Genomic DNA, 26,116 nt, shown 5'->3' on the forward strand with positions numbered 1-26,116 from the left:
GCTGTAAAGTCACCCATGAAGAACCGGAGCTGCACAGAATAACAATACAAAGAGCAAGCGAGCTTGGATTCTCATGTGCAAGAACTTTTCTTTTCCCAAGGCAATGTTGTAACACTGCAAGGATAAGAGCGTGAATGTGTGTGCACGCACTTGTTTCTGTGTAGGAGAGAGACTGAGAGAAAGAGTTGAGCCAAAAACAATCATGCATTGGGAATTCTGTTTTCAAAAACACATTTACCACATGGAAAATTGGACATTGAATTGACGAAACAAAAGGTCAGACTGAAAAGAATAAAAATCATCCATTTGAAGCTCATATGTACCATAAACAACCTTAAATATATGCCACAATATGCAATATGAATAATCTGCTGCTGTTGAATTAATCTTAGACTTCCTTCAGAATTGATACTCAGGAAATGTTTGTTACTGAACCACTAGATGGCAGTGTTACCACACATTGACCTCTGAGGATCAGCTCTGCTTCACTGACAGATTCATGAGCTCAACACTGTGACGGCTGGACCATTCATTACAACACAAAATTGTGTGGATGGATTCGATTCAGTAGAACAGAAAAGAAATAACTTGCATCTGGCTTGTTTAATGCAATCTTAATCAATGTAGTCTAAATGCATTCATGAGGTCCCATGCGAGTATGTGTTCAATCAAGAGGCATATAAAGGCAGAAAGGGCAACGCTCTAAAAGACTGCGCATAACTCATACATGAGGCTGATGTGTTTGTGTTGAAGCATACAGTGTGTGTGTGTGTGTGTGTGTGTGTGTGTGTGTGTGTGTGTGTGTGTGTGTGTGTTAGCACTCCTAATCTAAACATACAGGTTTGATGTTGTCTCTGATATCTAATTTATCATGAATCATAAGAATTTTCTCATGCTTTCCTCCATTCAGTTTCGTCTTGTTTGCAACATCACAGCCATGTTTCATTATTCATTGAGCAAAGCTGCCCTTCACTTCTCCTCCGAGGCAATCTTAGAAACACTGAAGTCTATGGAAAATGTGTGCACAGCGAAGATTGATCTTTAATAAATGAATGACAAAATGTTTGGTGTTAATTACTGTAGTTTCTTTTCAATTTTGATTTCATTATCTCATGGTTTATTCAGTGTTATTTTCTGGTGATCGATGAAAAGTTTTTCAAGTAGTTACATAAATTGTTAGCGTCATTACCATCACGGTGTCTTCTACAGACAGACAATGTATTTCAAGATGCTGCCATGTTGGACAGCAGCAAAAAAGCTTTTAACTTTATTGACCTGTCAAAAACGCTATCATCATTTAACTGGGTGTGTGACATATCCTGGTTTGTTCCTCTGTGCCAACTCGGCAGTTATGTCCCTCTTATCTCGAACCGCTGTGAGAGAATGTAGTACTTCCCTCAAGGAAGGACAAACTTTGCAAAGAAAAAAACCTCAATAAACCCTTAAACAGATGCACAAGACACAAATGATTGCAGTTCATTCATAAAATCCTCTGGAACGACTAACTTTAGGAAAAGAGTTGGGGATCTTGTGTTTGCAGTACAAACTGCTCAAAGTTGCCTCAAGAGTTTCGTTGGCCAGGAGATAATTACAGAGGCTGAGCCTGGAGGCGCTGCACTCTCATCAGATAAAAACAGATTTATAGATGTTCTTGTTATACGCTTTTACCAATTTTACATATGCAAACAGAGTGAATAAAGAAAAATCAAGCTATACAAATACAGAACCCCTGCACCTCCATAACTTGGCATCCAGGTTTCCAGTAGTTTTGGGTGAGTCAAGATAAGGGCTCCTTATCTGTTGAAAACAAATACAGATTTGTGTTTGCTCCAAACCAATTTGTCAATGTGGTTGTAAAGCTTTTGGGACAATGAACATCTTCCTACAATACAGGGAGCCTTAAATCATAATGTTGGTGTCTTTTACTTCTCTCTAATATTATATTTCAGTTGAAAAGGTTTTTTCATTTCCAAGTCGGGGCAAGTCTAAGAGTGGTTGTCATGATATTACGACATAAACCTATCAGATTTAGTCACAGTGATACAATACTGAAGAACGCCTCGTCACTCATAATGAACAGCAGCATGAGGGAGACACTAGATGGCAGGACAGGCCAGGCTATAGTCGTGCACCGAGCCAGCAGCTCGCTCCAAACACGAGTCCAGTTCCGAGGTCCCCCCGCACTTGTATGGTTCGGGTCGGTTGTGCTGTTTCACTTTCAACGCATTACTGGAGGATACCTGTCAGTCTTCGAGGTCAACAACTCACGGTGACAAGCCGCCAGGATACCAAGTTTTGCCGGAGCCGACAAACGGACGTCATGCCTGACTTCTGGATCTACAGCGTTTGGATCCCCGCCGTCGTTTTCCTCTTTGGATTTCAAGGTAAGAAGCGTCCGTTTAGTTCTTGTTGGAGTGCAGTGCGTCATTTAAAAGCAAATGTCTAAAACTTCTCTTTAAATGCAAAAAGGAGGCAAACATCAGCAGGAATACAGAATTAGACAATAAGTAAAAAACTGCCAATTTGAAAAAAGTTGATACTGTACTACCCCAAGCTTTTTTTTTTGGGGGGGGGGGGGGGTTCAGTTCAGCTTGAACAATCTTTAACAACCTGAGTTCTTGTAAATCAAACATCTGTTCTATCTTAACATCATTGTAAAGTCCATAAAATGTTCATGTCAAGAACTCCTCTTTAAATGCTCACGGAAACATTGATCCCGAGGGTTTATCAGGGTCAGGGGTCAGCAGGAATACAAACATGAGAAAATCAGGAAAAACCTTCATCGAGGAAAGATGATAAAGCCTGAATCTTGAAGCTGTCTGGGGGAACTGAGCCTCGGGAAATCAACCTCCGCTGGTTCAGGTTTAGAAGCTGCACAGGGAAACTCAACACTTCCTTCCACGTCCTTCAGGAGATGAACTCGACACACTGAGTCACGTCAGAGGCCGTGAGGCTCGTGGCTCAAGCCTGGTGGAAAGAAATCACAAAGAAGTGGTCGTTATGACCTTCAGCAGGAGGTTTGGTGTTTCTACACAAGCAAACGCTCACCATCGTGGGACAGTTTAAAGACACATGAGGTCTGATGGAGCCGCCAGGCCAGAAAATACCTGTGTCCTAGAGTTCAGGGACCAACCAGGCTCTTGTTGGTTCACAACAACTTGTTGGATTTGGATGTAAAAGTGGAGCTTGTGTTTACTGAGAGAGAGAGCGAGTCTGAAGTTGGTGGAACTGACTGCGGAATCATGTCTAAAGAATCCAAAGTTGCCTCTTATTTAGTGATTCATTCATGTTATATATTTGTTCTCTAGCAGTTGTGTCTGAGTTGTTTCCAGTAGATCAGTTTTGCTCCTGTAGTTCTTTATTACTTTCTGTGACTTTGGGTTCAATATCACATCTGAGGAGGGCAACTTCTTGTCTCATGGCGCTTTTAAGTTGGTCTTTAATTGTTCTCCATTGGTTATGGAGTTTCTGCTTGAGTCTCTCATATCTTCACCATTGCTAGCAAGTCCTGCTCTCAGGGTTCCTGCCTGATCTCTTTTCTGCGCTGCGTCAGCCTCAGGTTCTCTTTCCTCGTGGTCATTGACCTCTTCCACTGCTGCCCGTTCTTGAGTTTTCTTCTAGTTTTTGGTGTTTCTGCGGCTTTGATGTCCACTCACCTCCTAGTTCATTAATTGATATCTTGAGTTCTTCAATTCCAGTGGGTTTATTTCTTCCAACCCTGGTGGGCTAAAAGCTAAGCACCTGTCGTGTCCACCATCTTGCAGGATGTCCCTCTGCACTGATGTTTCAGGGAAATTGTCTTTAAAAACTGTGCAGTGAACTTAAGATGTGCTATTTTATATTATTTTGCTGTAATATTTATTCATTAAACAAACTAAAAATAATAAGGTTTTTTTTTTATTGTCAATTATGTCATCATCACAAAAAATTGCCAGAAATATTTTAATATCACTTTGAGGCCTCGATATCTCCCCGAGGGCCACATGCAGTTGGCCTGAAGTCTGCTCAAACACGAGAGAGCAAAGGAAATATGACTGAATCAGTTCTGAGGAAGCTCTGGGGAGAACCTGCAGTGTTGTTCTGAAGCTCTGGTTCTACATTCCTACCTGAGAGTCTTCAGGCTCCAGTGAGGATCCTCCAGTCCTGCAGACAGCCGGTCCACTCCTGGGCCTCCTGGATGATTGAGGCTCAGGTCCAGCACTCTCAGGTGGGAGGGGTTGGAGGTCAAAGCCGAGGCCAGAGAACTAAAACCTTCCTCTCTGATCTCACATCGTACCAGCCTGCAGTAAAGAAAACAGTTAATTCACTGTTTTACCAAATCCTGGAACATGAATCTCTGAGATGTTGATGGTCTTCACTTCAAGTTAGTGAGGTGTTTATGGCTGATTGAGCAGTACGAGGCTAAAGGCTGTGAAGGGTGCATCAGTTCTCACATCAGCCACAACTGTGAAATCTCCCGGTAAAAACTTGAGTTTCTCCTTTGGAAACCAGTTACTACCCAGTAATTGGAATGGGCTCCATTGTGAGTAAATGCATTTGGAGTACGTGTTGTGATCACGGTGGTGGTTTGGAGATTGTTTGGGGCGGTGTGGGTTTGTGGAGGGCGGGCATGAGGGATTGGTACTCATTACAGTACACCCACTACTGCAAGCTAGACTACACCAGTGCTGTCAACCACGACTGCCAATCTCCTAAATAAATCTCCAATGATGCATGTAAAAGTACTTTTTTGTTTGTTTTCAGATATTGAGAGAAATTTCAAAAATGTTCTCAAAAACTGAATTTTTAAATGTGATGAATTCTGTCCTCTCATCAGCAGTTGCAGTCAATGGAAAATCGATCAAATCTAAGCATCAGGTTGTCTCTTCTGGAGTGATCGGTTCTTGGAAAGATAAATTACTGGCACCTTTTTGTTGTCTAAATGTAGCAAACAAATACTCAGAGTTTTGTCTCTCAAGTTTTTACTTACGTTTGAGATCTGCTTGTACAGCCAACATTTCAGAGCCAAACTACAATACCCACAGTCCTTCAGTATTCTTCCATCTCCATCTCCTTGATAGATTGACTTTCTCTCTTTCACATTCATATTGGAGCTACATTTAGCTCAGCAGGTGTAGCAAATTCCTGGTAATTAGAGGTCCCCGGTTTGATCCTGAGTCGTGTTCAATCCCCACGTTTTGTGCTGTCACACTGACCTTTCAACTCCGAAATCAAATCAGTTAATCATGAACGTTATTTATTACCACACCACTGACACCACAAGTGTCTGTGGCGTGGAGGCCTGATGAGATAAGAGCTGTACTCTAACCTGAGAGTTTCCAGTCGACAGTGTGGATCCTTCAGTCCAGCAGACAGCAGCTTCACTCCTGAATCCAGCAGCTGGTTCCAGCTCAGGTCCAGTTGTTTCAGACTGGAGGACTGAGAGCTCAGAACTGAAGACAGAACTTCACAACTTCTCTCTGAGAGGTTACAGCCCTCCAGCCTGAAGAAGAAATGTACTCATTTAAAAACATGGCGTCAACACCCAACTAAACAATGATGAAATCTGTTCTCATTCTGGGTCATGATCAGTTTTATATGAGGACGTTTGTAGTTGATGCCTCATTTGTGTATCTAAACATTTATTGGAAACCTTAAAGAACTTTAATAGAACTTTTAAAGTGTCTTTTTGGCAAAATGTAAATCATCATTAATCCCTTAAAATGGCCTTGAACAATGGATAATGATGTCACATTTACATCGACCATTGACTTTTGTATATAAAATGTCATCATTTTAGACTATTCAACATTTGTGGGAAATTTTGCCATCAGTGAGAATTATTGAGTTACGGCAAAAATGTGATCTGAAATGACCTTTGACCCCCAAAATGTAATCTGTTCATCATGAAAATTGGTGCCAAATGTGAAGGAAGGTTTGGTGTACATCTGTGGGGTACTCTGGGATTATGGGGTGGGTGGCCCCTTACAAAGGGAATGTGTCTGTACCGAAGGAGTGAGAATCTGGTTTGCATTACCAGCAATAAGCTGGACTTGTTCCCAGTTGGCGTTGGACACTGCCAAGGCTGTCCTTTGTCACGGGTTCTGTTCATAACTTTTATGGACAGTATTTTTAGGCGTAGCCGAGTGATGGAGGGCATTGAGTTTGGTGGCGGAAGGATATTGTCTCGGCATTTTGCAGAAACTTGGTCCTCTTTGCTCCATCAAACAACCGATTGTTGTAATCGATTTACTGGTCAATCTACGTTCCAACCCTCACCTATGGTCATGAGCTCTGGGTAATGACCGAAAGAATGAGATCGTGAATACAAGTGGACAAAATCGTTTAGCTCCGCAGGGTGTCTGGGCTTTCCCTCAGAGATAGGTTGATGCTGGAGGGATTATATCTCTTAGCTGCTGTGGGAACGCCTCGGGACTCCCCAGGAAGGGCTGGTGGAACTAGCTGGGGAGAGGGTGGTCTGGATGTCTTTGCTGAGGCTGCTGCCCCCGCGACTCAGATCGGGATAAGCAGAGGATGACAACTACATTGACTATGAAAATCTTGAAATGGGTTTCAGGAAGGGAACATTTTTTTGTGAGCAATTACTTATGCCAAGTCTGGGAGAGGCGGTGGAGTGTTGTGATCAGAACCGAGCAGTGGACAGGAAATGTTCTGTTATTTAGCAGCAAATGACATCATTATTAATTGTATATAGATATTTCTTCCTTCGGTCTCTTGTTAACCCATAAGGGTTGGGTACTTAACACATGCATGACACATAAGAAAAGAAATCCAAACCACTGTTGTTGAGAGAGTTTAAACATTTTTCTTCCTCTTTCTTTCTCCGTAGCATTTTCTCATCTCTACTTAAATCTTGGAAAATCAGACCAGTTGTCTCTTGTTTGGTCATTTTTATGGTTTGTCCTCATGTTGAGATCTAAATTTGCATTGATAACACCATGGACCACCAATGTCTTGCTTAATTAATGGGACAAAACATTTGACCACTCGCGATCAGATCACATCAGGACATATCTTAATACCAGGTGTGAACAGGGCCTGAGGTATGATGCTGAGGAGTGGAAGGACACCCTGAAAATGCACCTCCCATCACGAGTGTCAGTGGCGTGGAGTCCTGATAAAATAAGAGCTGAGCTCTGACCTGAGAGTTTCCAGGTGACAGTGTGGATCCTCCAGTCCAGCAGACAGCAGCTTCACTCCTGAATCCAGCAGCTGGTTCCAGGTTAAGTCCAGTTGTCTCAGACTGGAGGACTGAGAGCTGAGAACTGAAGACAGAACTGCACAACTTCTCTCTGAGAGCTCACAGGCCTCCAGCCTGAAGAAGAAATGATATGAAACTATGGCATCAACACCCAACTTATCAATGATGAAATCTGTTCTCATTTTCTGGTTCATAATCAGCTTTTATATGTGGGCATTTGTGGTCGATGCCTCATTTGCATATCTAAACATGATTAAGTAAACTTTTAAGGACTTTTTTTGAATGTTAAATGTCATTTTGGCAAAATGAAAATTATCATTAGTCCTGAAGATTGTTTCTAAGATGCCTTGAATGATGGATCGTGATGTCACATCAACGTTGGGATATAAATTGTAATTATTTCATGCTAACAGACATTTTAGAGATTTTTTTTTTTTTTGCCTTCGGAGTGATTTTTTTGATTTCTGGCAAAACATGTGTTCTCCTCTCGTGTGGTCAGTCTTAATACCAAGTGTCAATTAACAGGCACATGACACACCATCTGTTCACAACCTAAGTCTTTGGGGCATTAAATGACCCAGAAAACAGAGAATGTGTAAATACTATTATAATATAAAATAAACAGTCAATGTTTTCTGAGATCTGACCATTGAAACCACATTTAGAAGTGGTTTGGGCCACATGTGGCCACATTCTTTCAATGTTTCAGTGGTTTGTCCACAAATGTGTCCTGGGCTACATTGATGGATCAGCTGAAGTCCTTTTGGATGGCAGAAATACCGTTGTTTGGCTACCATATTTACACATTCTCTGTTTTCTGTGTCATTTAATGCCCAAAAGACTTCGGTTGTGAACAGATGGTGTGTCATGTGCCTGTTAATTGACAATTTGGTAGCAGTTCTTTCCCACATGGTGGCCAAGTCCAAATAAACAGTCTTATTTCACAACAAAACAACACACTAAAGTGTGTTTCTAAAGACATTTTACACTAGAACGAGACCCCGCAGTGACTGGACCTTCATATTTGATCGGTTTTATTGTTTGACTGAAGTCTCACAAACCACATCCATTGCACTAGTTTTGATTTTAGCTCGAGGCGGGTTTATGCTCCTGGCAGCCGCGTCTGTCTCCCGCTCAGTGATTATGAGGTCCAAGCCAATGCAGGACAGAACTTGCCTGTATTTCTCTGAGTGTCGATCAGAGCTGCAACTACACCTATGAAATATAAGTTCACAAGACTGAGGATTGTTTTTCTTTTCAACAGAAAATACAAACTCTTAGGATTGGTTTGACAGCGCTGTGTTTAAGGGCTGGCGAGGCCAGATAAGATAAGAGCTGTACTCTGACCTGAGAGTTTCCAGTCGACAGTGTGGATCCTCCAGTCCAGCAGACAGCAGCTTCACTCCTGAATCCAGCAGCGGGTTCCGACTAAGGTCCAGTTGTCTCAGACTGGAGGACTGAGAGCTCAGAACTGAAGACAGAACTTCACAACTTCTCTCTGAGAGGTTACAGCCCACCAGCCTGAAGAAGAAATGTAATCATTTAAAAACATGGCGTCAACACCCAACTAAACAATGATGAAATCTGTTCTCCTTTTCTGTACAGTGATTGATTTCAATGCTTTAGCATTCATCTTTAAAGCGATATGTCCCCCAGAGAGTGTGTTTTGACTTTGAAGTATTCAAAAATATGTGTCCAAAGAAGACCTGGATTTTACCTGATGATGACCTGGAGAGTTCGTAAACAGAACTCGACTGTTTAGCTGTTGTTAGCAGTCAGTCTCCATTAGCTTCAAGCTAAATATATGTGGCTAGATCCTTCTGCATTCTGCAGCCACAAAGAAATCATGCAGGAGGGGAAATGTCTCTGAGCTCTCAAATTGCAATTTGTGAGTTCTTGAGAAGCAAAATACACATTTTAGTTGAAGTATCACTTTAACAATGAAAAACTAGTTTGAACCCACTGGTCTGATTCTTTTTCATCAGTTTTAATAACAGAGTTGAAACAGACAAGCACATTACAGAGTTTTGCTTTGAGTATAATTGTGATAAGGGCTTATTCCTACTATTCTGGGCCATGTCAGTCTAATAACTTTCTGTCAAAAAAAGCTCAACTTTCCATGATGTTTTCACAGCAATCAGCAAGATGGCTGCAGGTTAGATGCACTGTGTGGGTGGTCTCTACCATCCCTCAAACACTATGAAGATAACCTGACACCTACTTAGTTGAGTAAGTTTACAGCTTTACAAGAGCATAAAGCCTCAACCTGTCTGATTGTTTTCTGCTATTTTTGTTTTTTTGGGGGGGCAGTTTTGATGTGTGTGCTACAATGTGTCACTGGCCATATTGGATTACCTGGAATCTCTCAGTGCTACCAAAGTATCAACTTGAATTGTGAATATTATTCTGAAGATAAATTCAATTCTAGTTTGACATGGAGCAGTTTTCAGTCATTCACTTTACCAGCAGGAGTCTCTGCAGCAACTTCTCCACAATTAAAGATGGCCATCATCAGTTTCAAGCAAAGATTTAGTGGAACAGCAATTTTGGAGCCTTGGCTGAATGATAATAATGAACTGCAGGATGGATGAGAGGCTATGAAATGTTTAGTTAAACCAGGGTCAATGGGGGGGGGGGGGTGTTGCTCTGTTTGTGACGTCTGCTCTTAAATGTCAGGTTGTTGATCAGATCACCATGGTTATTGATAATCTGATGGATGTGTGACCACTGAAATTAAGGTTGACAGATGCAAAAACATACTAGTTAGTTGTATTTATACAACTTGTATTTATGCCGGGGTCACGCATTGATCAATTTAAAAAAAAAATCAGAATGTGATAAAGAACATCATGATAAAGAGATATTTTGGTTTGTTTGATTTGTTGAAATCTATTGATCATTCAAAAACTACAGAATTTCTTCATTTCATGTTTAGCCAGGAAGTGTAAAACCTCAGAGAAAATGAAAGGATTGTGCAACATTGACTGACAATATTTCGATAAATGTAATTGATGGAAAGTGAACTATTAGCGGCTGGTGTGAGCAACCATACGCCTGTTGTCAGTGTCAGAAATGGATAATAAATTCACACTAAGAACAAATAGGTAGAGGATCAATTTGGTCGGAATAAATCACAAGAGGAAACGAGCAAACATAATCGGGTCTTCGCCCTGGAGGACCTCTGGGCTCAGGCCCTGATTATGGCTCAAAGCAGAACTTGTGACTCATGATTGCTCTCATAATTCTGACCAAACCCTTTGTACATTACTCCTGCCAAACGTCCACCCTGTGATACCACGTTCTGCTCTCTATTCATGCCTGTTCTATCCTGCTCTCACTCCCAACAGAGACTCAGAACATGACAGAATCAAGAATGAAAATGAGGTGTTTGTCACATATAAAGTTAAACTTATAGGTGTCTTCACATATCCAGTATTTCATCCACCTACCGAGCTTCAGTTGACGCTTTGACCACTGGCAGCAGCCTCAGAAGAGCCTCCTCTGAAGCAGAATTTTTCCTCAGGTCAGACACATCCAGATCTTCTGAAGCTGAATATCTCCTCAGGTCAAACACTTCCAGATCTTTTTCTGAGGACAGTAAGATGAAGACCAGAGCCGACCACTGAGCTGGAGACACTTTAGCTGAGGACAGAAGTCTTGCTCTCACCAGACACTGGATCTCCTCCACCAGAGAACCATCATTCATTTCATTCAGACAGTGGATCAGGTTGATGCTTCTCTCTGGAGACAGATCCTGACTGATCTTCATCTTGATGAACTCAACTATTTCCTGATTGGTCTTTGAGCCTCCTCCTGTCTGTGACACCAAACCTTTCAGGAGAGTCTGATTGGTTTGCAGCGAGAGACCCAGTAGGAAGCGGAGGAACAAGTCCAGGTGTCCATTTGGACTCTTCAAGGCCTGGTCCACAGCTGTCTGGTACAGGTGTTTTAGTTCAGGTTCATCCCTGAAGACTTGTGACTGCTGGGATGTTTGTTTCTCTGCCAGCAGATTGACACCATAGTTGATGAAGTTCTGATGGACATGCAGAGCAGCCAGAAACTCCTGAACACTCAGATGGACGAAGCAGAAGACCCGGTCCTGGTACAGTCCTCTCTCCTCTTTGAAGACCTGAGTGAACACTCCTGAGTACACTGAGGCTGCTCTGATGTTGATGCCACACGCTGTCAGGTCAGATTCATAGAAGATCAGGTTGCGACTCTGCAGCTGGTCAAAAGCCAGTTTTCCCAGAGCCTCCATCATCCTCCTGCTGTCTGGAGTCCAGTGTGGATCCGTCTCAGCTCCTCCATCGTACTTGACCTTCTTCAGTTTGGCCTGAACCACCAGGAAGTGGATGTACATCTCAGTCAGGGTCTTGGGCAGCTCTCCTCTCTCTCTGTAGGTCAAGACGTCCTCCAGGACGGTCGCAGTGATCCAGCAGAAGACGGGGATGTGACACATGATGTGGAGGCTTCGGGACCTCTTGATGTAGGAGATGATGTTCTCGGCCTGGTCCTTATCTCTGAATCTCTTCCTGAAGTACTCCTCCTTCTGAGTGTCAGTGAACCCTCTGATCTTTGTCACTCTGTCAACACACACAGCAGGGATCTGACTGGCTGCTGCAGGTCGCGTGGTTATCAAGAGGTGAGCGGAAGGAAGCAGTGTCCCTCTGATGAGGTTTGTCAGCAGCACGTCCACTGAGTTGGACTCGGTAGCATTAGTCAGGGTCTGGTTGTTGCGGAAGTCTAGAGGGAGTCGACACTCGTCCAGACCGTCAAAGATCAACACAACCTGGAACTCTTCCAACCTGCTGATTCCTGCTTCTTTGATTTCAGAGAAGAAGAGATGAACAAGTTCCACCAAGCTGAACTTTCTGTCCTTCAGCAAATTCAGCTCTCTGAGGGTGAACGGGAACATGAAGTCTATGTGCCGGTTGGTTCTGTCTTCAGCCCAGTCCAGAGTCAACTTTCGTGTTAGGATTGTCTTCCCGATGCCAGCCACTCCCTTTGTCAGCACGGTTCTGACTGGTGTCTCTCTTCCAGCTGAGGCTTTAAAGAGGTCTTCTAGTCCGATGGTTGTGTCTTGTGCAGCTGGTCTCCTGGATGCTGTTTCAATCTGGGTGACCTCGTGTTCCTCATTGACCTCTGCACTCCCTCCCTTGGTGATGTGGAGCTCTGTGTAGATCTCATTCAGAAGGCTTGGGTTTCCTGCTTTAGTGACCCCCTCAAACACACACCCAAACTTCTTCTTCAGGTTGGACTTCAGTTTACCTTGGCAGGTTTGAGCAGTTACTCCTGAATGAAAAAAGAACAAATGGAGTCATGGGTGAAGCTTGTGATTCATCCTGGTCCTGATATATCTGGGTGCCATACGAAGGAAGCTGGACTCAGTACATTCTTGAAGACGTTTCATCTCAGAACCAAAATTAAAGTGAGACAATGTGATGGTCTATACTGTGTGAGTATTACATCATTGGTTCCACCATAGCTACATCTCTGCCGACAGAGCATGCTCAGCATGGATCCTCCCAGCAGCGTGGGAATGTCTACACATAAAGAATATCTACATGCTGTGAAATGCAGAGATTCTCCTGCAGCCAAGAGCTTCATGAAGATTGTGAGAACTCCTTTGACGAGGGCTTGAATGTGAGGAACCTTCATTTAGATAAAAATGTGATAGACCCCAGATTTAAAGCTGTTAAAATCATCTTACTGCTGTGCAGACGGTCAGCCAGCTTCTCTTGTTTCATTCTCTTGAGAAAGTCCAGTGTGATCTTCAGAAACGCCTCTCTGCTCCTCCTCTGCTCCTCCTCATCATCCAACAACTCCTCTGGTTCATCTGGACCCAGAACCCTCTGGACTCTCCTCAGCTCCTTTTTCACAAAGTCAACAATCTTCTCCTCCAGCAGCTGGAACAGAATAAATGTCAGTGTGAAATGAGTGAAAGCAACAACAGATCATATGACTGAAAACCTGCTGGTCTCCAGCATGTCATTGAACACTCACGGACCATAAAGATGGAGTCCAGGTCTGCTGGATGTTGCTGGGTGGATTCACCACCGAGACCATCTGAACTCTGCTGATCAACTCTGCGAAGACAAGATTAAGTCAAAGAATAAATAGTAAAGTAACACCAGGGATCTTCATGGTACTAGGAACCTGGACCCAGCGCATCTTGCGGTGGCAGGTCTGCGGCTGGTGTCGGACCTACCCACAGCCCTCTGCTCTTGAGTGGAAGAGATCGTATCATAACAGACAGTTTACATTCTCACCTGTGATCAGACTCCAGTCCACCTTTGAAGTGTAGAGGGGGTTCCATGGACCTATCGCTCTTCATGGACAGGCAGCTGGGTTCAGGGTGGTCTGGTCTCCTCTGAGAGAACCTGATGGAAACAACACTGATCAATGCTGATGATCAGTAAAAATCATCCAGGAAAACAATAATATATCGAAGGTCAAATATTTTAATGATGATAATTAAAAAAAATAAATAAATAAATGAGATGAATGAGTTTCAGTTCTCAAAGCTCACCTCTGACCAGAAGACTGTTGTCCATCTTCGAATCCAATTTGCCAATCCAGAGACTTGTTGCTTTTGAAGGACACACAGCTGGGTTCAGGACCAGGTTCAGGAGATGTCCGGGGAGGGGCTCCCTCCTCTGTTTCCTCACACTGATTCATATCAAAGTTCAAACCTTCAAACAAACACAACAACATGTTCATTTATTACAACAAGATTCACATCACAGGACATAAACGTCTGACTCCTCTAAGTTCAAACCCTTCTCATCTTCAGAAACATAGAGGAGAGACATTCATTCTTCTCTGTCTGGAGGAAGAAAGTCATCAAGAACCTTTGGACTCCACCAGGACAGATGAACTTCATCTAGTTTAGCTGCTCTGAACTAAAATAGCTGTTATCAGTTCCAACATCAAAGTCTGACAAATGAACGTATCACAATCACAACCTGACTATCAAACTGTTGGTGTCATCACCTTCTGATGTTCTACATGAAGCCAACGAGTGCAGGTAAAGGAACCAGCAGCTCTGAACTTTGGAAAGATCTCAGTCAAACATTCCCAATAGAAATATTTATCAAAGCATCATGAAGCTCTGATGGTTCATGTTTGTGTCTTGGATACACTCCTAAACCACCCTAAACCTAAACAGCTCAATCAACTGTCTGACCTTAACCTTGACCCTAAACCTAACCAGAACCTGATCCTAACATTGACCCTAAAACCAAGTCTTGACCATCAAACGGCTCTTTGAAGATGTGAGGAATGGCTAAAATGTCCTCACTTTCAAAAATTGTCCTCTCTCTGTTGGATAAATACAGTATGTATTCTAGTCCTGAATACGTAGCAAGTACAAGAACACACACACACACACACACACACACACACACAAGGTGCCAAACTACTCGTCAGTAGAAATTTGGGGTTCAGGACCTTACTTAAAGACACATTTCAGAACATTTAACTCATTAACTGAGATCATAAGAGAGTCCAGGGAGGACACCTCGGAAACAGCCAGGATGTCAGCAAAGGTTAAACTCCCTTTAAACCACAAACATCTCGATTGGACAGCCAAATGACAGTTGATCAACCTTTTATTCTTCTGAATACAGTTCCATTGATCTAAAGACACTAAAAAACTCTCACTTACCCGAGTTTCTCACGGAGAAAACATCTCCCCTGCAGAGCAGAGGTGGTGAAAATAAACTACTGAATTATGATCACCTGCGCATAGAATAGAACAGCCTGAACGACATCACATGACTGGACTCTGTTCGTCACCGTGACAACAGAAGAATAAAGGACAAAGTCCGCGGGCAGCTGCATTAGTCAAGCTCTTTTCAGAGATTAGATTGAAAATATCCGGAGTAGAATTTCTCCCTGTCGTAACCGCCTTCCAGAAGTCACCATTCTGACTGGAAGAGACACTTTAAAGACATCTCAGCTAAAGTTAAAAAATAACTTCAACATATCTATGCAGACGCTGCACGGTGGTGCAGTGGTTAGCACTGTGGCCTCACAGCAAGAAGGTTGCGGGTTCGAGTCCCGGCTCGGGCACGGGATCTTTCTGTGGAGTCTCCATGTTCTCCCCGTGTCTGCGTGGGTTCTCTCCGGGTACTCCGGCTTCCTCCCACAGTCCAAAAACATGCAATTGGGGACTAGGCTGATTGAATACTCTAAACTGACCGTAGGTATGAATGTGAGTGTGAATGGTTGTTCGTCTCTCTATGTTGGCCCTGCGATGGACTGGCGACCTGTCCAGGGTGTACCCCGCCTCTCGCTCGTTGACGCTGGGATAGGCTCCAGCCCCCCCACGACCCCTAATGTGTAGGAATAAGCGGAAGATGACGATGGATGGATACCTATGCAGACACGTGCAGTTTAAGTCTTCATCAAAAAAACAGATATTCAAATATCCACAAAGACACATGAACTCTTGGCTGATAAAAGATGAAATCATATCAATCAGGGAACAAGGGAACACAATAAGAAATGAAATCAGTATTAAAAAAAATTAGAGAATTGGGGTTTCTCTCAAAAGAATTTGCACGTATCAAATAAGGAGAAAAGTTTAAGAGCTTTTTTTGTTCTTCATAATCAACAAAGAGTTGAGTATCATTTTCATCTCATTCTTGTTTTGAAATACCTGCACTTATGCATCAAAAATTTACTCCAGAAGCAACATGCAAATATTGATAACAAGATCTGAATTCATGATTCATAGCAGAAATACCAAATCCGTCGCGACAGCTCACCCCCGCTGAAAGTAACCCTGCGTGTCCATCCAGAAAAGCTGCACTGATTCACAATAACATCACACATGTTCAAAACCTTCATTCCCACACTTCTTCACATCCAAGGTGAACCTCAGTCTCAAGAGTTTGGTGGTTGGGTAAATCTCATTTAGGGTTTTGGGGTTCAGCTCCTTCACCTTGGGAGGGAGACAGAATGAAATATTTCTTCTCTGTATTATCTGAACCTCTTCAGCTTGACGTTCCTTGATAATGTCCTCTAACTAGACCAGATTAGTCCGAAGAACTCTGTTAGTGCGTTTACTGTCAAGCTAATCAGGTTCCTTCAATGCAGAGCTTGGAGCAACTCATACTGTAACAATGGCTCTCAGCTTTGAACCGTCTCACTCTTTCTGATGCAGCGATGTTCGTTTCCTGAAACCTGGACAGCTTTGATACAGCTAAAAACAAAACAAAACACCTACGCAATCATGTTAATAGAAACCAGGAAGTGAGGTTGAGGTGGATGAGTCCTTCTCATGTTTCATCTATCACACAGCTGCAAGTGGAACTTTCAGTCTATCCATATTGTCCCCTTTAAATCAGCCCTCAAACTATCTCATCATCTGGATACCAACACAGAAGCAGAGTGACAGAACATAGTTTACGCTGCCAGGTGTGGCAAGGCTGTAGATTGCAGCTTGTGTCTGAGATTGGCTTTGTGTGTCACAGAGACCAGTTACACACATGGCTGTCCATTCACAAAGACACGCTGCAGTGTCTGTTCACTGTCAGTGCATGTGGTAGACGAATTCATCCACCTGTGAATATGTTTCTGTAAAGTACTGAAGTACTGTTTCTCACAAGTACAGAAGCAAAGAAAAGTGATGAATTGATTTATGTTGGTCTTCAGTGAGACTTGGTTCATCATCGTCTGCATTTTTTATGTTGATCTTGTCTGTCTTCCGTCTGTACGGCTTCCTCTAGTGTTGACAGATGTTCCTGGCACATTTTTGTCTCAGTTCTTGATGAGCAAACCGACACTAGGGACTTTTTAATTGACACGATCCCACGAAAATCTGTCATTTTTTGAGAAGTGCAAAGCTGTACAGGAAAATATCTTTTGGGTCTTTTTTGCACTGCACTTTGCTCAACTTCATGCTCCATAATGCATTGCGGGGACACGTCAGACTGGCCAAGTTGATTGGGTACAAAGCATCTCAGTGTGTCATGCAGTGTGATGACTGACAGATGACAGAACTGTCGAATGACAGACAGGAGGACAGAACTGATGGGTCACAGAATGTAAATGACTCTTTCAGTGGCGGTGATCCAGCCACAGAACGTTGCCCAGCAGAAGTTAAAAATAAAGTGTTTGTGCTAACAAGTTATTTGCAAGCTTCAACCATGAACCTGACCATGTGGTTGGTTTTACTGATCGCTATCAGCTCAGTAAATTGCTCTGATATCAGTTCAGCGAACGACTCTTCAGTGTCAGCTGAAGAAACAAAAATCAGCAAGGATTTCTGCTACTCAGCTCGTAAAAGGAGCAGAGTTTTAGAGGGCTTATCCCTCGGTGGGGTGCCCACTATCGTTACCATCAACTTCATGGTGTCTGTGGTGAGTTTTCCAGCTGAACACTTTAAATTACTTTATCCTTCATGTCAAATGCTTCCAGCGATCAATTTGTTTAACCTGCAAAAGAGGCTGTTGGTGTAACTTTCAGAGAGCGTGTCTCTGAGCTTGTGATGGTCATTGTTGATTTTGTACTTCCAGGTGCTCGTTGGTTTGTTCATATACTTGCGAAAACTAGGATGGGACTATTGGCGCATCGCACTGGTGAAAGAGGTTGCTGAAAGGTAAGTGCAAACTAGGTAAAAACACCAGAGAGTGGGAACCCAATTGATCCCCTAATATGTAAACAGTCACATGTTGAAGTTGGACCATTGCACGGAACGTGGCAGCTGAAATCTCTCACGCTTATTTCATTGAACACTGTGTGTTTTACATTGGCCACTTTTTCTTCCGGATTTTCTGCGCACAGTGAAGCCACTGCTACAACATCTGAGATGATGGAACCCACTGAAGCCCTCGACTCCAAAAACATCGACAAACATGACAAGGTTAGTGTACGGTTGGATAATCCTGCATTTATTCTCATGATTACAATAAACAGGAAGAGCTCCTATAATGCTTTGCCACATTTTTAATGTAGTATTTACTGTTTGCTGCAGCTCACACATCAGATTAGGATGCACCACCGTCACCAACTCACCTGTTCTTAACCAGTTAGAGCCTATTTGGCTACACATATGGAAAAATACTGATGCACTACGAGGATGCGCTCCCCCTGTGCGGATGGGGCCAAGAGAGTGTAAAGACTGTGTGACCTGGAAATCGGGGCTTCTTCTACTCCATCCTTCAGATGGTTAGACTGAAGTCTCAGCGCTGACTCTGTGTCTATTCTCTGTGCGGCAAAATAAATATTGTTGGACTAGAGAAGTTGATGAGTATTTTGTTAACTCTCCACTGAGGTATAACGATCCTGGGCAGAAGGAGAGGTATTACTTCCTCCTTCAACAGTACATTTGTGAAATGAGATTTCATATGGTGACTTTTTGTGCTGGACAAACATGTCTGATGTGAAACCCCAATTTGGGTTTATTCTTTGTTTGAAGGGCCTCAGCTGGATACCTACTATGCTCTCAATCAGGTACGTAACCCAAGTGTATACATATTCAATGTGAACAAATTAAACTAAAAATAATTTTCAAGGAGGCGGCACAGTGTTTCAGTGGTCAGCACTGTCGCCTCACAGCAAGAAGGTTCCGGGTTTGAGTCCTGGCTCGGGCAGGGGATCTTTCTGTGTGGAGTCTCCATGTTCTCCCTGTTCCTGTGTGGGTTCTCTCTGGTACTCCAGCTTCCTCCCACAGTCAAAAGACATCAAGAGGGGACGAGGCTGATTGATACTCTAAATTGACCGTGGGTGTGACTGTGAGTGTGAATGGTTGTCTGTCTATATGTGTTGGTCCTGCGATGGACTGGTGACCTGTCCACGGTGAACCCAGCTTCTCACCCGAAAGCTGCTGGGATAGGCTCCTGCCACTGCCCCCCCCCCCCTTCCCGCGACCCTTAATCAGGATAAGCAAAAGAAAATGGATGAATGGAATGTAACAAGAATAACAAGTTGACTTTTTTAATGTGATCTTTCTGAAGCACTAGGAAGATAAGGGAGAAGTGCGGGGAGGATGCAGTGCATTACTTGTCCTTTCAGTCCAACGTCCTTCTCTTGCTGCTGGCAGTGTGTGTGATCTCTGTGGTGGTCATTTTACCTGTCAACACCTTCCTTGGAGACTTTTTTGGTGAGTTGACTGATAAGCTCCCTAAGTCATGAAGACATTTTTTTTAAAAACAGATATATTTACCTCAGATTTGCAGCCAGTGTTTTCTAATGTGTTTCTTTTGTGTTCTGTTCTGTCACCAGAGGGTAATTTCTATGACTTTGGGCAATACACCATTGCAAATCTGGATACAAAGTGAGTCAACCTTATGTTATTAGCAGTGAATTGCACTTTTAAGTTTCCACTGTTTAACACTGTCACCAAATCCTTCTTCCCATTTCTGTTGCGCAGTAATAAAATACTGTGGCTGCACACCAGTACTGCAGGCCTATTTGTGATATTGACTGTGTACTACATGAGAAGACACACCTCCAACATGCACTACAAAGAGGATGCTCAGGTAAGTGGCATGGTCTGAGCAGTTAGTTAATAACCTCTGCATGAAGGCAGTAGACGTTAATGTTGTTTTCTTCTCTCCGATGCAGGTAAAACGCACCCTGTTTGTAACTGGAATCCCAAAATACGCAGACGAGTCAGACATAGCACGATACTTTGAGTAAGCATCCTGCTTAGATCTTGCTGCTAACATAAATGGTGAACTGTTCTGTCCACATTATCAAAACCAAAGTCATTCATTTTCTCACCTGTCATTTCTTTTATAGGCTGACATACGAAAACTGTGAAGTGGTGGAGGCTCGCAAGTGTTACGATGTGGCCAAGCTGATGGAGCTGAACTCAGAGAGGTATGAATAAGTGTGTGCGTTAATGCTTCCGAAGCATCTTGGCATATATTGGGATACAAGATCATTTCATGTTTTGTGTACAGGAAACAGGCAGAAGTCAGCAAGCAATATTACCTGAATCTGCAGGCCAGGGAGAATGTTATCACCACAATAACCCCAAAAGGCTGTGGACGGCTTCTTGGTTGCATCTCACGCAAGGTCAGAGCCACACATCTTTACATTATTTGAAACCAATACACTCTGGGAATGTGGAAATGACTCTGTTTCACCTCACAGGAAGAAGCAGTTAGCTACTATACAGAGCTGGAGGCCAAAACAAAAGATGCTGTCAGGAAGGAGAGAGAGCGAGTCAGCAGAAAACCTTTAGGGATGGCCTTTGTTACCCTGCAAAATGAGTCCATTGCTGCCAGGTGAGTATGTTTACATCTGATCGGTGAATCAGATTTTTTTAATTGACATGTTTCATGATCTGCTCTGTGAATGTGTTCTCTCAGTATCATGAAGGACTTCAACACATTCAAATGTCAGCGCTTTAACCGTACACGGAGGCCAAAAACGTGTCATCTCAGCGCAAAGCTGCGCACAAACCATTGGAAGATCGACTACGCTCCAGATCCACAAAATATTCACTGGTAAGAACCCAAAGTCTGACTTTTCTCACCCAGAAGACCAGTTCTTTTAACCATTGGTAGCTGTTTACTCACCACCTGCATCCAGAACTGCGGGTCTTGGCCTTATGTCAGTCTAACCCTTGCAAAACCTTCATCCCACAGGGAGAATCTGTCAGTAGGAGGAATCTACTGGTGGATGCGCATGCAAACCGTCATCTTCATTTTGCTAACCATAGGGTTCTTCCTCACCACCCCATTTGTCGCTGTCAACAACGTGGACAAAATCCTCTACTACTACAACTACTACTTTTACAACGATGGAGGGAAGAGTGCAGAGTCTCTGAATGTGGGTGTTTAAAATCTTGGTGCATTCATCAGTCTAATCAATGTATGACTCAAGCCGGCAGTCCGGTGCAGATGGAGGAGTTTAACCCTTAAATTCTTGAAAAAACATGTCTGTGTCTCTGCTCTGTCCCCAGAATGCGTTCGTCACTCAGCTCTTACCAACCTTTCTCATGTGGTCCCTGTCCAAGCTACTTCCTACTGTTATCAGCTACTCCTCTCTCTTCCAAGCAAACTGGACACGGTGTGTGTTAAGCTTTCTACAGCTGACAGTCAAGCATGTTCTCAAGTTATCTTACCGTGTTTTGTCTGCGTGCGTTTTAATGTTGTCTTAACCCTACAGATCTGCACAGAACAGGGCTACCATGCATTACTGCTACTTTTTCCTGCTCTTCATGATCCTGTTACTGCCCTCACTTGGACTCAGCAGGTATAGCATGTTCTGATTCAGTCATCTCGTACAATGAAACATGTTGAAGAAGGGGTGAGTTAGTGAGTGTGGTGCATGTTTCATTGTACTGTTGTATGAACCATGTTTCATTGTACTGCATGGCTGTACATTGTGTATAATGATGTACATTCAGGATTTTTTTTTCCCTCTCGTCTCTCTGTCTTTGTATCTTTGCAGTCTTGATTACGTCTTCCGTTTGATTCTAGACAACAATGTCCTGACAAAGGCTAAAATGAGATTTGAGTAAGTAGCATGCATGTTGGTAGTTTTCCAGTACGGTTGTATTAAAAGATTAGTTTGTGACACTCTTTGGTGAAATTAACTTTGCCTTCCTCTTTAGGTGTTTGTTCCTGCCTGACAGCGGTGCCTTCTTTGTTAACTATGTCATTTCCTCTGGCTTCATTGGGAATGCCATGAGTCTGCTGAGGATTCCAGGTCTTCTGATGTACATGATTCGCATTTGTCTGGCAAGGTCTGCTGTTGAGCGGGTGAACGTCAAGATGGTGAGTGTGTGGCTTCTTTAAAAAGTTGAGATTCTGCGAGGACATTTTTAAAACCTATCAAAATAAAACATGGAATAATGGATGTATTGTTTTTTTCTTTTTTTTTTTCTCTTTCATTGTTTAGACCCAAGCAGTTGAGTTCCCGTTTGGAGAAGCGTATGCTTGGATGATGTGCGTCGTCAGTGTCGTCATGGCATACAGCATCTCCTGTCCGATCATTGTCATCTTTGGTTAGTGCCGATTCTTTTTAATGTTACTACTGCATCATTATTACTGACCCAGTAAAGTGTTCTGAGTCACCGATGCAAGGAGAACAAACAAATCCGTAACAGATGATTAGTAATAGAGCTATTTCCTCTAACTGATGTATCTTCTACTCTGTGCAGGCTTGATGTACATGGTGTTCAAACACCTTGTGGACAGGTACAACCTGTTCTACGTCTATGTGCCAACCAAATTGGACAAGAAGGTGCACTATGATGTGGTCTACCACATGATCCTTGCACCTATTCTTTGTCTATTCTGGATTTTGTGCTTCTCCATCATACGCACAGGTAAGAAGGGGGCTCTCTACCTGTTGGCCATGTATCCTCAAACGTCCCTGTGTATTCACAATATAGCTGCTCATTGTAAAGTACATTCACCTGATAAATAAGTGTGCCACCATTTTTCTTCTTTCCCAGGATATAAATCTGCAATTTCGCAGTTTAACTTTGCAGTTGTCATCATCCTGATCATCTTGTGTGTCGTTCACAAATTCTTTGGACATTTTAAATACCTGAGCGCTCATATCTACAAGGTAAGAAGCAAGTGCTTTGGCCTTTGTATGATATTATATATCTTTAGTTCAGCAAGTCATTGTGAATGTCTGCTGTCTTAATTAGGTTGACGAGCAGGACGTGGAGGATAATGAAAGTGGGCGTGTAGTGGACGAGGCTGACTCAAGAAATGCAACTGTAAATGTTCAGTTTGGTTCAGTTTTCAAACTTCTTTCTACATCTACAGATCACCATTGCACAAACATGACAGCAGCCATGTCAGCATCACTCAGGCAGAACTGTGAAGTGATGCCAGTTTGGAATGTCGAAGGAGTTCCGAATATCTGATGTTAATCCTTGGTCTTTCTTTCATTTTCCCTACAGCAGCTGTATGTTGCTGAGGTGCTTCAAGAACTAGACCAGGAGATGTCAGAGGACTCAGGATCAGGCAGCAATGCCAATAGTGACCAGGAGTCCTCACCGCACAGGACCATCAGAATGGACAATGGTATACATCAGGCAATTCAAGAAGTGGATCGGGTGAATTTGGATGGACTCAGGATCAGGCAGCAATGGCAATGACGGTCAGTGGTCCTCCCACGCTCATCCACTGATATACACAATGTCCTGATCAACATGGAAGATACTCTGAATGAAGACTATACAGAGATGAGTCAGTCAACAGATGAGCATTCTGCACTTTTTGCAAACCCCAAGGAACGACTAAATTCATGTGTAGATCTGACTACTCAGTTTCTTGAATGGCTTAGAAAACATGAACCAGATGTTACCCAACCTGAAAACATGGCTGTGGGAACTGAAGAAGATGGGAGGAAAGTCCATCCATCCATTTTCTACCGCTTATCCTGTTAAGGGTCGCCAAAAGGGTGTCCAGATTTCAACATCCACTGTGTGTTTGTCTGCCATGAGAAAAGGATGTCACCTTGCTGGCTCTGCCACAGGTTTCTGCCTTTTTAACCCCTGTTAAAAGGCTTTTATATTTTGAGGCGGGTTTTCCTCACCTGATGGAGGGTCTTAGGACTGAGTGTGATTCACTATGTGTGTATTGTTAATGGGACTAAACATTTGACCACTTGAAATCAGATCACATCAGGACAGATCATACCAGGTGTGTACAAGGCCTGAGCTATGATGTTGAGGAGAATGGGATAGATGGATGGATGGATGGATGGATCGAAGGAAGGACGCCCTCAAAACACAACCCCTCCTGCCACATGTATTAGTGGCATGGAGGCCTGATGAGATAAGAGCTGTATTCTGACCTGAGAGTTTCCAGTCGACAGTGTGGATCCTCCAGTCCAGCAGACAGCAGCTTCACTCCTGAATCCAGCAGCTGGTTCCAGCTCAGGTCCAGTTGTTTCAAACTGGAGGACTGAGAGCTGAGAACTGAAGACAGAACTGCACAACTTCTCTCTGAGAGGTTACAGCCCTCCAGCCTGAAGAAGAAATGTACTCATTTAAAAACATGGCGTCAACACCCAACTAAACAATGATGAAATCTGTTCTCATTTTCTGGATCATGATCAACTTTTATATGAGGACATTTGTAGTTGATGTCTCATTTGCATATTTAAATTTGCATATTTTAATATGTGTCATCAGTCAGAACTCAGCAGCCCTAGTACTGAAGAGAACCAGCAGCAGAGACACATTTCTTGGTTGTAAGTCTTTACACTGGTTGCCTTTCAGTTTGCACATTGATTGTAATAAATGTACTGAAACATGCTCCTAAACCCTTTCTGGGAGACATGTTCTCACAAAAACACCCATTCACTTCAATGGGGGAAATTCCGTCTGTAAGTCCTCAACCATACATCATAGCGACTTTGAAACACGATCCGTCTGCCATAAATCCAAACATTACTTTGGAACCACTTTGGAAGAGGTCTGTTAATCAAATTTTTTTTTTGCACCACCCATTTTTCTCACCTGTCTTCTTTCTTTTTAACATTTTTTTTTCTCGCTATCAACCACGTTCCCCCCCACAAAAAAGCAGACTGAGACTGATTTTGGAGAACGAGAAACAAAACCAACTGAGCCAAATAGCCGATCAAATTTCAGCAAAATTAAAGAATTTCCTGTCGAAGTTTTGTTGACCTGTGTTCTCCTTTTCATGAGTCGATATTGGCATTATCAGCTTCAGTCAGTAGAGGGCAGTATGCACTTTATTGCTGATGGTTCTGTTTTGTTTAATTTGATAGTGTCTTATTAATTTGGCTTTGTATGCTGCTGCTCGCATGTTTCAACTAGCATAAGAGTTTTTTATTTGTTATACGCTAATATTGTTCGAAAAAAGATGCAAAATCATGATGTGAACAAGTTACCCACATGATATTTAACAATTATGTTTGAGATCAAAAACTGGTTGGGCAATTATTGATGTCATACTTTTTTTTTTAACTTACTTCAGCTGTCCTTATCTGGATAAAAGCTTTCTTCCTGCAGTCAAAAACAAAACAAAAAATGTCAAATGTTTTCAATATATTAAATACAAGCCAGCTGAAATACTGAAAGGAAAGAATGATGCTCATTACTTTGGAGGAAAATGATAATAAAAGGGTAAAAAGAATAGAAGACAGACACCCAGGATTCATTATGCTAGCTTCACTGTAGCTAACCTTTCATCTAGCAATTTAGCTTTCAGAACCTCTTGCTACAGTAAATGACAGTTAATGCAAACTGGCTTTTTGAAACAAAAAAGCCTGCAGTAAACGACGTCTGCTGTAACTAAACCTGCTTTCTCAAACAGGGCTGAGCAGTTGTGATGAGAGAACTTCTATTTGTTTGAAACTATTGAGATAAAATTGATGAGCAGAAGGAGAAGTAGGCCCCGGGAATTATTACACTCTGTGTTAGTCCTCCAACAGTAGTGCTTCCAAAAACACATCACCAGCTGTACAGACTACAACTTTGGGGTTTCCTTTTACATGACTGTGTACTTAGCAGTTTCCTCTGAAAAATTGGGAAATTTCAGTATTTTGAGATTCGGTTTGATGTCTTTGTTTCTGTCCATGTAATGTAAATGTGTGCTGAAGGACTTTTATTCGAACTTTTAAGTACAGTATGCTACAGTGTTCAACATGGGCATCAAAGCAGACATGAAGGTGTAAAATAACGAATTACAATCAGCAGCCACGCTGCCTCAGCCGCTTCAAGTTGACACTTGCAGGGAGACTATTTCATTTCCCGTTCACTTTCCCAATGAAGCTGATGGCTTTCAACAGAAGTGAGTGAGCAGCAAATATGCAGAGTGATCTCAAGTTCATTTTAAATTGAAGGAACGGAGCTCTGGTTCCGTGCTGTGGTCCAGTGTTGTGGATTTCTCTCACTTCTCCTGAGCTTTGGAGACGAGCAAAAGCAAGTTAAGAGCAAAACGTTTTCTATCAAGTCATCTCTCT

At 42.7% G+C, this 26,116-nt stretch overlaps 2 protein-coding genes across 5 annotated transcripts; one reads left to right on the forward strand and one right to left on the reverse strand.

The window, feature by feature from the left end:
* Positions 1 to 196: 196 nt before the first annotated feature.
* On the reverse strand, positions 197 to 14,994 carry LOC147254260 (protein NLRC3-like). Of its 3 annotated transcripts, none has more exons than XM_086215867.1 (11): positions 14,868 to 14,994; positions 13,731 to 13,893; positions 13,471 to 13,581; positions 13,209 to 13,287; positions 12,912 to 13,107; positions 10,651 to 12,493; positions 8,549 to 8,722; positions 7,142 to 7,315; positions 5,309 to 5,482; positions 4,107 to 4,280; positions 197 to 2,967 (listed from the first exon to the last, which is right to left on the reverse strand). In XM_086215867.1, the coding sequence occupies exons 2-11, from the start codon at positions 13,877 to 13,879 to the stop codon at positions 2,934 to 2,936; spliced, it is 3,108 nt and encodes a 1,035-aa protein (XP_086071993.1). In that variant the 5' UTR covers positions 13,880 to 13,893; positions 14,868 to 14,994; the 3' UTR covers positions 197 to 2,933. The 3 variants fall into 3 exon arrangements, 2 of the variants coding, with proteins under 2 accessions (XP_086071993.1, XP_086071994.1); XR_015118140.1 differs by lacking the exon at positions 197 to 2,967 and adding an exon at positions 4,970 to 5,124 and having other exon boundaries at positions 4,185 to 4,280; XM_086215868.1 differs by lacking the exons at positions 197 to 2,967; positions 4,107 to 4,280; positions 5,309 to 5,482; positions 7,142 to 7,315 and adding an exon at positions 8,111 to 8,416.
* A 2,196-nt stretch (positions 14,995 to 17,190) lies between these two features.
* Positions 17,191 to 24,942, forward strand: LOC147254261 (mechanosensitive cation channel TMEM63B-like). 2 transcript variants are annotated; one of them, XM_086215872.1, is made up of 22 exons: positions 17,191 to 17,568; positions 17,725 to 17,807; positions 17,993 to 18,071; positions 18,627 to 18,661; positions 19,165 to 19,310; positions 19,433 to 19,484; positions 19,581 to 19,689; positions 19,775 to 19,845; positions 19,952 to 20,032; positions 20,116 to 20,230; positions 20,309 to 20,442; positions 20,527 to 20,664; positions 20,806 to 20,989; positions 21,123 to 21,229; positions 21,329 to 21,415; positions 21,614 to 21,679; positions 21,777 to 21,939; positions 22,064 to 22,169; positions 22,326 to 22,493; positions 22,623 to 22,738; positions 22,824 to 22,895; positions 23,085 to 24,942. In XM_086215872.1, the coding sequence occupies exons 1-22, from the start codon at positions 17,200 to 17,202 to the stop codon at positions 23,277 to 23,279; spliced, it is 2,676 nt and encodes an 891-aa protein (XP_086071998.1). In that variant the 5' UTR covers positions 17,191 to 17,199; the 3' UTR covers positions 23,280 to 24,942. The 2 variants fall into 2 exon arrangements, with proteins under 2 accessions (XP_086071998.1, XP_086071997.1); XM_086215871.1 differs by having other exon boundaries at positions 17,193 to 17,568; positions 23,082 to 24,941.
* Positions 24,943 to 26,116: the final 1,174 nt, after the last annotated feature.

The sequence above is a fragment of the Aulostomus chinensis genome, chromosome 10 (genome assembly GCF_037954235.1).
Source record: "Aulostomus chinensis isolate RoL2024-O1b breed Wild chromosome 10, RoL_Achi_v1.0, whole genome shotgun sequence".
NCBI lineage: Eukaryota > Metazoa > Chordata > Actinopteri > Syngnathiformes > Aulostomidae > Aulostomus > Aulostomus chinensis.

Coding starts and splice junctions, on each gene's coding strand:
- LOC147254260 (XM_086215867.1), bottom strand. CDS start 13,879: ATGAATCAGTGTGAGGAAACAGAGGAGGGAGCCCCTCCCCGGACATCT. Junction 12,494..12,911: donor GGCTGACCGTCTGCACAGCA/GTAAGATGATTT, acceptor TTTTTCATTCAG/GAGTAACTGCTCAAACCTGC. Junction 7,316..8,548: donor TGTCGACTGGAAACTCTCAG/GTCAGAGTACAG, acceptor TTTCTTCTTCAG/GCTGGAGGCCTGTGAGCTCT.
- LOC147254261 (XM_086215871.1), top strand. CDS start 17,200: ATGACAGAACTGTCGAATGACAGACAGGAGGACAGAACTGATGGGTCA. Junction 20,443..20,526: donor AATGAGTCCATTGCTGCCAG/GTGAGTATGTTT, acceptor GTGTTCTCTCAG/TATCATGAAGGACTTCAACA. Junction 20,990..21,122: donor AGAGTGCAGAGTCTCTGAAT/GTGGGTGTTTAA, acceptor CTCTGTCCCCAG/AATGCGTTCGTCACTCAGCT.